General features: G+C 38.5%; 1 protein-coding gene across 1 annotated transcript in view; it reads right to left on the bottom strand.

Annotated features, from left to right (window-relative positions):
- Positions 1-4,353: 4,353 nt before the first annotated feature.
- Positions 4,354-13,340, bottom strand: part of KIAA1549L (KIAA1549 like) — a 134,519-nt gene continuing 125,532 nt past the window's right edge. Inside the window, exons 22-24 of the mRNA XM_068399893.1 lie at positions 12,243-12,388; positions 8,411-8,562; positions 4,354-4,635 (exon numbers count right to left, since the gene is read on the bottom strand). Coding sequence (XP_068255994.1) covers positions 4,354-4,635; positions 8,411-8,562; positions 12,243-12,388 — 580 coding nt within the window. The remainder of the gene's footprint in view (positions 4,636-8,410; positions 8,563-12,242; positions 12,389-13,340) is intronic.

The raw sequence follows: 13,340 nt of genomic DNA, 5'->3' as shown, positions 1-13,340 counted from the left end.
AATGAGGTATGGGAAGCCACAGAGATTTGTTTATGTACAAGAAATGCAAGGTCAGGACCATAACTGATTTACAGCATCCTTGGACACTACCAGAGCTGCTCAGGCATGTACAGGATGAACAAGGTCAGCAAAACGAATTGACTTCTGCTGGCTCAGAAAACTTGCTGCTTTCAAGCTCCCTCGGACTTTTAGAAGCTGGCAGTATGCTCTTATATTTGCAATGCAGGACTAAAAAAGGTACACTAAAATGTAATTAATTCTTTAACAGTCAGACATCTTGAAATATAACAAAAACTGTAGCTTTGTATGTATCATCCCTTAAACAAGACAGTTCTGCCACTCAATCCAATGATGCTTTTTCTACCTGCTTCGAATATTTATCTTACATTATCTTACATTTCTTAAGTCTCATGTTTTCAAAATTAGTCTGAAAATGAAATAATCATTACTTATGATAATTTCCCCATTTCTATATATAGGATTTGCATGCACTTCTATCCAATTCTATCCATAATATTATTAAATAGAAAAATTATTCATATTTCTACACTGAGTGCTAGAGCTTCTCTCAAATCCAGATATGTTTTTCTCAAAAAATGACTGTCAAAGAGTACCCTCTTATCCTCTTAACGTTACTGTTCTACTGATGCTAATGTCACACATAGTATACTTACTGAGAGTGGTCATTACACACATACCGAGAAGTAATTTTACGTGCATTTCACTTGCAGATGTTTCTATGGATGATTTACAAATCTGAAGACAAATAGTGGTCAGAACATCAACATTTTTGTACACAGAAAACAATATCTTCACCTAAACATTTAACATCAGTCTAAAGAAAATTGGGGCATTTAGTAGAAAAACTTTAATGATCAAGTTTTTATCAGTAAAAATGGCATGAATATATTCTAATGAGGTTATAACTTTAAAAAGGTACACTTTCTTCTTTGAAATCAATATTGAAAAACTATATTGCAATTGTAGCCATACAAAATGTTTATTATATTACAAATTATTTGTACACTATATTTTCACTTTCATTGCTTTGTGCTCAGACAGTATAAATATTACAGCATGATTTTTCTTTCCCAGGAATGTCCTTACTGTCTTGATATAATCTTACTTTGTACTTGAAAAAAAATACAGAAACGTATTACAAACAAGATAAAAAGCCATTATGAATGAAGAATGTAAAATGTCTTTATGAATAAAGTGCACCACAATGGTTTCAGAGTGATGGTTGAGGGAATATTCAATAGACTGCACATTGTTGATACAATACCAAACAAAATTAATTTTGAAAGTCTAACAGGTCTTCCTCAGTAGTATGAAGAGTACTTTGTTTAACTTTACTGTAATGGTTTATCTTTCTAGAAGGCTATTTAAACGTTTTTATTTGGGGTTTTTCTATTTGTTCATTTTGCTTGCATGTAGGCATTCAAACCCTGTACATCTACATAATTTCCAAACTTTTTAATTTCCAGTATTGCAAGACAGATGCTTGGCTTTATCCTCACATGTTTTTCAACAGAACTTCTTAAATTACAGTGATTTAGTATGGGTACAGATTTAAAAGCAGAGCTAAGTGTCCCAACGATGCTCTTTAAGTCTGGTATGTCCTACCTCCTGTGACTCTTTCTGGAGTATGTTGTAACATCACCCTGTCCAGCTATAAGGCTTCAGCACTCCCATCCATGTGATTGCTGCTGCTTCCATACTTGCAGCTCTAGGATAACTCTGCAAAACTGGAGTCTAAGATACAGGAATTTATTTCACAGCATATTTCACTCCCATTGTATAGAAGGGCCTATCTACTTGTAAAATTTCACTGGGCTAAATAGAAGAATCATTCAAAAACCGAGGTAATGAAGGTGATACAAAACATGGCTGGCACAATTCAGTGTAGATTTCACTTACCAGGTTAGGCTAAACCAGTTATGAACCAGCTTAGGCTAAATAAAAGTAAGCCACTCTTCAATTATGTCTCTCCTTATGCTACAGTGATTTAAATGACTACAAAATAAGCAGAATATTGTTTAAAGGATTCTAGTGAAACTTGCATACATAGATGAATCCTAAAAGAGAAACTCAGCCTTGCTCTCAACAAGGGAAGTTGCCACTGAAGCCAACCAGAATTAAGTCTTTTTATGGCACACTGAGTTTGGCTCATTATTTTTAAGTTGTTATTTTTAAGTGTGATATTATTACGCAGCTATTAATTCAACACAAAAAGACATTTGGATGTGTTGTGTTACATGGATAAGATCAGTATTAGTCAGCTGACAGGTAACAGGCAGCAGTCTGTCATTACCAGACTTATATTTATATGAAAGGTTGAGTTTCTTTGGTTGTTTGGTATCCAAGTCACCCAAATGTGTATTTGTGTACTCCAGACATAGCATGTTTATATTGATCATTAAAATTACTAGAGGTGGGGTTTTTTTCATTTTTCTTTTCACTTGGTTTATGGAAATTTTCTGGCTATAGCAGACTAGTCACATATAAATATACAGCACATATATACATAGAAATTACAAAAATACATTTTATTTATATATGATTTTTAAATAATAAAAATGAAATTTCACATTTGTTTAAAGATTAGCTAGCATTCCAAAAGCTTCTGCAATATTTAAGGTATTGGAGCAGAAGATATCTGTATATTCTAGGATAACTATGTATCACAATCTCAATCAGGGTTTATAATATAATTATTTGGGGAAAAAATAGCTCTGCTTTAAAAGTTTGTGCTTCATCAATTTCTTCTTCTATCCCCTATTCTAGTTTCCTCTCTCCTCGTCTCATTTTACTGATGGCCAAAAAGCTAAACCAAGTTCCCTTTCTCACCTCAGTAAAGACCAAAGAAACTCAGGGAAATGAAATGATCAGACAAAATAGCATAAGCAATTGAGGCTAACTAACTTACTGAAATGAAGGACATCACCTTTAACTCCAGTTGACATCAAACATGCCCAACACAACGTATTTTGCAACAACTTCAGTTCCCGAAGCTAACTGCCGAAAGAACTGAAAACAATTGTTCATGATCTCCAACTAGTTTGTACAACTGCAAAAGATGAACTATAGTCCCATTCAACTGGTTTGATTTTCTTTTGGAATTGGATTCATACAACAATGCAGTTTAACAATTAGTGACCTTTATCTTGCACAATAAAAAGTCAGCATACTTTCTGGAAATGCTCTCTTTTTCACAGAAAATTAGTATTGTTGTTAATCCATGTAACTGTTTACTTATTTACATGTTAATATAATAATCAGGTCCTCTACATTCAGAACTTCCTGGATGTTCATTCACTGTTCCACTGTAATCAAAATCAACTGCAGCTTCAGGTAGCACTTTCTGGCATCGCTTTAGTAGACATCATTGTTTAAGAAAGAGAAAAAAGCACTGTGTTAAACAGAGGTTTTCTTGTCCAAGCAGGTGTATTCATTATTCCAGGTTGGAAAGACTTGCTCAAAGGTCTCAGGTTTACCAGCTTCACATGCATTCAGAGTGAAAAGCCTGAATGTAGAGCAAACGCAAATAACCTTTTTTCATTTCTCCTGGAAGCTTCTAGCACCAATATCCTTTGTTGGCTCTTCGTGCATTGTATTCTCTCACGCTGAAAAAATCCTCCATAACTCATCAGTGGTGTTCAGGGACAAGGCAGCCACCGATTATCAAAATATCATTCACCTTCTTCACAGTCTTCTCTTCTTTCACTTCTTTGTACTGTTAATAGGATGAGGAGAATCAGGGCTATTTACAGGACATTTATTTGTATTACTTACTCATCTCAAATTCTTTTGGTTTGAATACGGTCTCTAGAATTAAAAGGCTGAATGACTCCACATCACTGAAATCAGCATCCCTTATACAATGTCCTGCAGCAAACAATTAACATGGCCACCACCACACCTACCGTGGCCTTTAGCTAACCATGTTCTACTGTATTTTCTTCTTTAATCAAAGTTTTGACATGCAGAAGTTATTTTCAGCAGCTCTACCTTTAGGCCTGCAAATGAAACATCGTGTGGTGCAGACATGTTCAGCAGCATCTCTAGTGATGATGGGTCATGGTACAAGAGCTAAGTGACAAACAATTGCATATAATCAATCTTATCTATATTAAACAGTTACCTGGCAGCATTTCCTTAGCTGACAAGCAGAATTACATCTCTTCAGAGTCCTTTGCTCTGCTTTAAGTCATTTCATAGTGTTGACTTTTCAGACAGAGAAAAATGCCATCACCTTGGCACAATTCACAGCAAGTTTGTAACTCAAAATTAAAGGAGTCATTTTCTTGGCTACCCCAGGCTGCGTGATACAAGCACTGTGCACAAAAGATATTAGACCTGGAACTCGAACATATCTGTTTGCTTCTTGGCCAGTTTAGCAACTTCTTCTCTTATTGCCTTTACAAGGGCAGCTGTAGAAATGTTGGTGAGAGGAGCGTCAGACTGGTCATTTTCTGTCAGGCTCTGCTGAGAAGCTGCGGTGGAAGGCAAAGGAGCTTGTTCCAGGCTGGGATGCATGCTCGCTTGCTGGCTGTATTGGCGAGGAAGTCGCGAAGGAGAATTATGTTGGTAGCGGGGCCTTGGGTAAGCCTCGATGTATCCAGGTAGTGGTACCTGTAGAGCATTGTAATTATACAACATTATACACAACAGTTGATCCATAGTGCCACCTGCCAGGTAACACAAACCTCCCCAGGGCAGAATAAGATGTAAGACAGAGGACCATACAAAGAGAACGTAAACCTCATACTCCTAAGCATCTGTTTACAAATGTCTATCTTGGCATGTGCCATTTATGCTCATATGTCAATGTACCAGGTACTCAACTCCCCAGACTGTGGCAGCAAAAACACTGAGCAGGGGAAACACTGCATGTCCTAACTTGTCATCACTGCAAAAAGCCTAAGGGAGAAGGCTTTTCTGAAAGTCTGTCCTCTGCTTACTATTCCTCCTAAACATTTCAGTTTTTAAAAGACAGCACCGCTATGTTTCAGGACACTGAAAAGCCTAGAACAGAAAAGTAGAGTTTGCTGATTTGCAGCCACTGTCTAATCCAAGTCAGCCAAGTCTCCAGATTTACTGTTCCTAACAAAAACTCACTAGATCCAGACAACATGGATAAGCTCAGGTATGCCAATCTGGAAACTCAGCACTGAAAAGGAGTTTGACTTCTCAGAAGTGTCAGGATTTCTGGCCACATTTAACAGAATTACGTGGGGGATTCACAATTTTACTCTGTTGTAACTTCACTGATTTCAGCCCCACGTTACACTGGCTAAAACTAAAATAATAACATAGGCCCTTTAGTCAATGTGAGAGATTAAATTTCCTTCACAAATCCATGAACCATGATACCAGTCTTTATAGTCCTCAGAAGTTTTTAATGCATCAAGTAAAAATAGTATTTATTTATGTTTGGCAGAAGTCTATAAAACAGGAATCTACAGCCCTTCATTTTGAAGAAGGCTTTATGATGTTACAGAAGGCAACCCATAACTTACCACTAGGACAAGATAACTTCTTCTTGAGAAAAAGCTTACCAGCTGATCATTCTAGTCCATGCCAATGACAAGTAAGGGAAGTTCAGGGATGTTTTTTTATGAACTGCATGACTCAGAAAACTACATTTATCTACACTATACTCAGAATACTATACTTTGTTAACTGATAAGTTTCCACAATGTTTAATTACTAAAAAGTTAACTTTGTAGTTCTTTTTGCTTTAAATGGGAAAACCACATGTGTTTTTATCTTACAAATGCATTAAGGTTTTATATAAGCATGTTATACAAGTGGCCAGGCAGATGTCTCGGCTAATTCTTGGATTTCAGTCAGGCTGAGGTGTAAGGTGCTTCACCCACAGGACCTAAGGCTTTGGTGCATATGCCAGAAGCAGAATTTCAGAATTTTAGGTGTCTGCAAGCAGATTGAAATGTCAAACTGTGACACATCTCCCAGTCCTATATACCTTCTGGGGAACAGGGGACCTCAGCATGGACTTCAGAATGACAGCTTTGGAATTTTGCTTACCTTGCATTTTGGCTCTGGCCCTGGGAGAGTTTAAGAACCCCTTGGGTGCTTTTGAAAATCTTGCCACTTCAGGCATCTAAGAGCCTATGAAAACCTGACCACCAGGATTTACGCATGCTCTATATAATCTTGGATATCCATCAAGTGATGAAGAGAATGTCAAACACGTTCAGTATGGTGTGATGAGACAAACATAGGAAGCAGGCATGATGCGAAAGTGATCATTAAATGCAGTTGCCTCTGTTTAGTTTACAATAGATTATTCAAAAGTAACATTTTAGTAGCACAACATGTGAACACACCACTAGAGGTCACCAAGTTACTACTTTCACTAAGCAGCCTCTAGCAATTTGGAAAATAAATGCTTTGTCGAATACAGTTCCTTTCTCCCACAAAACTTAGTGCTTCAATGCTTACCATTTAACTGAGAAAATAATACATAACAGTAAATCAAGCTTATAAGATAAGTCTTTGTTGTCAAATCTCCTGTTTCCTATGTCCCCTTGTTTACAGTCCAGCTAGGGGAAACACATGAAAAGCAAAGAATTTCAATTTTTCAGCTTATAGCTATTAAGCCTCTGTTCTTACTAATTGTCAGGAAAACCTTGGAAGAATGATCGAGCTATAATCTAGAGGCTCAGAAACCAGGAAGCATCCAGAAACTCAAACTGTGACTATTACTTTAGATCTTTATTTTTTGCAGTTTTATTGTTTTTACATTTTTTCCTCTTCTGCAAGGTCACAAGAGGGCTGAAAGTCTGAGTAACAAGAAGTTGTTAAAGCTCTGTAATGGGCAAGCGAAGTTAAAAGGAATATTTGTTTCCTTTGAATTCTATGTTGCCTCAGTTATTTTTCAGACAGCTTCTCGCATCCCTCTCCATTCCCCTGCATACAGTCCACTGGCACTAACTGCTCTTCCCACCTCTTTCCCTGAAGACAGGGAAACCCACAACAGGGTTACACTCTTCTTCCACAAGAAGGAACTGGGGGCTGGAGACTTGCTTTCCATTTTTGTCCAGTTTGTTTTCAGTCTCCCCTTTTGACAAGCGATATCTGATTCTTTCTTCATGGGACTGCAGCCAAGGAGTGGGGATACATAAGAGGAAAAGAATGGAAGACAAGTAAAATACTTTTCCTCATTTGTTTTGTGGGGTTTTTTTCTTGTTAAAGAAAAAGTTTAAAATGATTGCTCAGATTCAATGGGCCTCCTGGATTTAAAATGTCAGTAGGGTTAAAAACAAAAAAAAAACCCCACCAAACCAAAACAAACAAGGAAAAAAAAGGAAAATATAAAGGTTTTCCATGCTTTAAAGGGCAGCTCTGGGAAGGCAGCCTGTACGACAGCATCACAAGCTTCCAGGTGTCAGGGGCACATCAGCTGATGTGCTCAGCTTACAGATGAACATACTTCTTTTTTCTTGACCGTTCAGCCTACAAATGCAGACTTGCATCTGACAGTCAAACTGAATCATTTTCCTCACAGGCATCGGGAGCAGTAATAAAGATTTGGCAACAAAGAGCTGCTACCAGGAACATTTGTATGACCGTGTTGTCTCTTGCTTCGCTGCTCAAAGCCAACTATTAGACTAACTGCAATTCACTAAAATATTCTGTTGATGATATGCACAAGGAAATAGAATCCATCTCCCAGTTTGTTTAGCTGAATTGGTTCTGCATAAATACCAGATGTAAGCTCAAGCAGCAGAACTGATTTTTTTTTTTTTTCTCCTAGTGGAAAAAGCACCCTAAATTTTAGAAATTGTTTCAAACATTATAAACTCCTGCAATTCATTTTAGCATGTCTCAACTTTATTTATTTGAAATGTAGGTATACTTTGGGCTGCAAATTACATCTGTCCCAGACTAGGATTGTGCAATTTATTATTTAATTTATGATCTGTCACTGCAGCCAGAAGGAGGACTCAAAACACTGCCAGGAGCTACGATTCGGGAGCCGGGCTGTCTTGAGAGAAGCCTCCAGGAGAGAAGGATGCTCCCCACCTTCCAAACAGCACAAAGCCACCTTGGGAGGCAGCATCACCTACTCCTGCCACATGCCTATCCAAATATTTAATCTGTCTTGGGAAGGAAAAACAGTCCCTAATTCACCAGTTTTGAATGGATGCCAGCCACTAACCTAATGAATGATTTCACTCTCTAAAGACCTTGCTTACAGTTCATGGGATGGACAGCTGAAGTATCTATGCCCTCTCACATAGCTTTTCACTACTAGAGATTATTCCCATTCAAGGAAGAATTATCCCGCTCAGATTCTTTGCTGATCACTTAGCATTGCTTAAAACACCTCCTGTGCAAATCACAGAAAAATATATGTATTTAGAAAAGCAAGGATGCTTACTGAGTCTGCCCACTGCCCTGGTAATTCATTCTCTCCAGCATAGGGCATCCAGGCTTGGTTCCTGTATGCGGTGGGCGGTGTTGGGATAAAATAGCCTGTGAAACCAGGTCGGTTTGCTGCTGGTATGGCAAACACTGCTGGTACGGTACTTCCTATTAAGAAAGAGAGTAGATATAATTAATAGCTGACATTTTCAGTTATAAATTAAAAGACAGTGCCTCTCAAGTAACTGGCCTCTCCCACCATCTGACTAGAACATCTCTATAATGCTGGGAAATGCTGGAGAAGGCAAGATTGGCAGTTGTCTGTATAATCATGCACAGCCTTCAGATAAAGATATGAGGGCTTAGTCCTTAGGACTTGATCCTTGTAACAACTGATCTTCATCAAAACTTTGAATCATTAGAAAAAAAATGCTTTTCTTTTTTCCTCTTACATTTGCTTCCTTGTATTCAATTTTTAGCTGTTGTTACCTTGGGTTTCAGAGCAACACACCTTTCTTTTCAACAGCAGGTTATAAAGCATTGAGTTTACACAGTAACTATCTTAGTATCTCTAGGCATAAAACCTACAAAAATGAGTGATGTATTTAAAAGGTGGTAATCTCAACAACCCTATCATAAAACTTCAATGCTTCCAATAAAAAATACCAAGGCTCTACCTGCTCAATTCCTCTCCCAGGAACAGTCTATGTCTGCAATAAATTATGCAGCTACGACTTATGTAAGTATTTCCAAGGAAACTTGTTGACACCAAATCTGTTTTATCACATCTTGAGCAAGATGTATGCATAGGGATGTCCAGGAAGCCTTCTACTAAAATCCCGCTATCACACTCCAAGTTGGGTGGGAGAAACCAACTTCCTAGTATGAGGTTCCACCAAATCTCTGGATATGGTTACATCTGCTCTTTCGGGTAGGGTTTATTCCTGGGGCTCACAGACATGCATAGAACAACGTTGTTCTTATTGCAATTATGCAGGTTATCCACAGGATATAACTAGACTGTTTGGAAGACCAGCGTCTTCTCACATGCTCCCACTATTTCCCTTGAGAGATGTCATCATAACTCCATGTATTTGCCAAGTTTAGAATAAAACACAAACAACTTGCTTGTCCAGTAAGACTTCCTTCCTCTGGTGTCTATTTATATGCAAAGACAGATACCAGCAGTGTACCACTGCTACACTAACATCATAAAATCCTCATTCCTAAATCCTGAATGGGAAAGCTCTGTATCATCTTTATCATATAGTAAACAAAGCATGTAGATGGTGTGATTTGAGTACTCAGTTATACTACATGGACATGTATTTGCAGATTCACAGAATATAGGAAAAATAACATAATTTATGTGAAAGCAGAAGAGCCAGTAAACCCCGTAAGAACACAATAAAGTACCACTCAAGCATTTTGAGTGAGGAAGTACAGTAATGTTACATAGATGGGCACTGGCTCTGTAGTAGAGTCAATGCAGAGAAAATACAATTCCTCTCCCCTCCAACTGCACATCAGTCGAATATTGCCACTAATTGCCCTCAGTAGGTATGATACTACTGGGTAAGAGATGCCGACAAAATGGCAAGACATGGGCATTCCCCTGAACTTCATAAAGAGAATAATGGATAGAGATTAGCATCATTTACTGGCTGCTTCAAGTATCTGCTCCCCAGAATGGAACTTACAGCCCTGGCACATCCTCACTCCTGAACACTCTGCAAGAGGGTTTTGTTGCCTACTCTGATAGGTACTGGGAACCCTGCACGGGTACATACGTAGAGATAGAAAGACTCTAACAGTGACACCCATCCCCAAAGCAGTCTCCACAAACCCAGTGATTTATAGGTTCTCAATGACCTCCCATGCAGTCCCAGGCCAGAAGGGCTATGGATGCAATCAGGGTGTGCAAAGAGGAGAAAAATATGTTTTGTAACATAATTCTCTCCAGAGCAGAAACTTATCATCTATTTCAACACTATCTCAAAAAAAATTGGAAGCAAAATGAGGGATATGTCATTCAGAATATGGACTAAAAACTTTAATGTTATGCTTTACATTTACACAGTGATTTCTACTGTTAGGGACTAAGTCCTAGCTTTCATTTTGACATTGGGTTGTAGGTGAGAAGGCACTATGTCAGGGAGGATGCTGGAGTCACCCAGCCTTCAGAGAAGTAGTCACAGTGGAATTGCTGTGGACCAGTGGGATCTACAATGTATGACTACACGACAGGTGTCCACAGGGTATCTCACAGGACCTCTATCCCAATTCCTCCAGCCCCTTCATTTGGAAGGAGGTGGGCTAAGAGAAGAGGTGTGGGCGATCTTTTTTCTTCCCAGGTCACAGACAGCACAAGGGTTGTTAAAGGGATTAGCAAGGCTGGAAATAAGTATTCTTTGGACATGTACAGACAAGAAAGTGCTGCTCCTGTAGATGACACATGGCTTCCACATGAAAGTGCTCTTTTAATTTAACCACAGCAAAATGAGCTACTATTCAAAATGAACAGTCAGCTGATGTAATACTTTATCCCATTCTTACATCATTATCTTAAGGTGATGTTGATGGGCTGCATGAGCCGACTTTAGGCTGTTTCATGCCAAATCAGCACTTGCAGCAATGTTCCTTCATCTATTGAGGCAATAAAAAATTATTTTCCTATCAGAACGTTATAAATCCTTGTTTGCATTACAGTTGCATGTTTCTCACAACTCTCCTTGTCTTTCCCTGTATTATAGCCATTTGTATCATCTATCATATATGAAAGCTCCCTCCTACTACCCCCAGAATAATTCTGACAAACTCCACAAGGCACACAGAGGTCACACTTTATCTCTTCTGAAATGCAGCCACCCTTCAGCAGTAGCACAACATACCTGTTTTCAACATACAGCAATAAAATCTCCACATCACTGGAAATTATAAAAAAAGTATATCACAGAGAACATGTTACTGCAGACATGAAGAAAGAGCTCTTGGTAGCATGGCGTATTTTATAGCTTGAAACACTTTAAAGTGAAAGGGCGAGCATCTGCTCTTTTCAGATTCACATGCACGATTTGCAGAAGGTATGACAAGAAGTGAGAATAGAATGGATCCTTCAAACCTACTGTATTTAATTAATTGACAACATATTTGCATATCCACATTATTCTTCCCAGTAGATGTCGAATAAAATGCAGATAACTATCACTTCTGACTAAGCTAAGAAAGAAATTTTTCTCGCAGATTAACAGAGCAATGTCTAATAAACCTACCAATTTCAAAACTTTGAACTGACAATGCAAAATGTTTTTGAATCTTGTAAGCTCTTTTCTATAGCTCTTCAAGAGAACAGATTTTGCCAATGAGAAGCTACGTTCAGTATTTTCCCAGCTAAGTGTTATCCAGATACCATCAAAACAATATATCAGCTTAATCTCATGATTAAATCAATTCAGTCATAAACAAAATTCATATCAAAAGGTCCAGGAACTCACTAGGCCTTTAAAATGGTGACACTTAGATGCAAAACAAGTTCTGCAATTGAGCAGAAACTACCTTCTCCAAAACAGGAGACCATCTGGTGTATTACTGCTGGATCTTATCTTCAGAAATGACCATTTCCTGGTGCTTCTGCAGGATGAGTAGTATTTTACGATGCAGCTCAGGCTGCATTTACAAAGGGGCAATCTTTTGTAGGTCTCCTTCAGTTGCACCAGAAAAAAACCACACCTAATACAGTCTTTCTTCAAATAATCACCTGTATTTGCTATATCCCGTACATTCATTTATATGCAAAATAAATTATACGGCTCTCAAAGCTGCAAGTTGGGTCTGCACTATTTTTTCACCTGAGTGAAAAGCTGCTTGATCAAGTGGACCAACAGACATCGGAGCTCTTGAACCAGGTGCAAAAGATGCCTGATCATGATGCTGGGCCTGATCTGCCCCACTGGACTCAGGTATTCTCACTTTACTGCCAATATCTGATGTAGACCTGTGCATTAAGAAAGAAAAAAATAGAAACTTTTGTCATTCTGACTGACAGACGAGGTTCATAGCCACATCAGCTACATTATGACAAGCCAGCTAGGAATGAGCTATCTGATTTTGCTCTGGCATGACAGAAGTTTGGAGAACAACCAGAGAACCATAAGTCTGGAGAAGTCTGAGAACAACTTCTTTAGCCTGGTCACTGCTTTGCCAAAGCATGTTATTACCACTGCATAGAGCCTTTGCTTGCTGCTTCACACACATGCCCGTGACATGCAACACAAAAACCAGGGCTTTACCGTTGTTCATCAACACAAGACTATAGACAATACCATATTACTACAGTATATATGACCTGGTATCATATAGTAGGAGACTACTATGGTAAGTAACATTAACTGCACTCGGGAAGCACTAACATCTTTTGAAACTGCGTGTTCCAGTTGCTTTAGAGCTAAAATGTAATAGATGAACAAGAATTATGTCAACAGACAGTGTCCATATCCTGAATATTTGGACACAGTTACAATATCATTAGCAGCCATTCAGAAAAGTTTCCTTTGGCCTCGGCACTCCGCATCAACTCTCAACAGGCCTGCGGTGCCTCCAATTGCAGTTGGCACCCGGCAGTACTTAACAGCACAACAGTGAAGGCTAAACGAGTTCATCCACCACAGAAGTGTAAAAATTCCTTGAAGTGCAGTTTTTAGAGTGCCTTACTGTGAGGAAGAGACAAAACGTATGCACTGAGCTAAAGCAGTCAGGCTTTTGCATGTATTTGGCTACAGAAATGCAGGTATGAGATATCTGAAAGCTAGGCAGAAATCCCTGGACCCAAGGTTCTAAGAAATATCTTACAATTCATCCATATCATGTTGCAAGTCCTTACAATAGAGAAGGGAGGGGAGAATTGCAGCGTGAATTATCTACCACACATCTGCAATACAATATACCAT

The sequence above is a fragment of the Nyctibius grandis genome, chromosome 4 (genome assembly GCF_013368605.1).
Source record: "Nyctibius grandis isolate bNycGra1 chromosome 4, bNycGra1.pri, whole genome shotgun sequence".
Classification (NCBI taxonomy): domain Eukaryota; kingdom Metazoa; phylum Chordata; class Aves; order Nyctibiiformes; family Nyctibiidae; genus Nyctibius; species Nyctibius grandis.
This window is presented reverse-complemented; position numbering and strand designations above follow the sequence as displayed.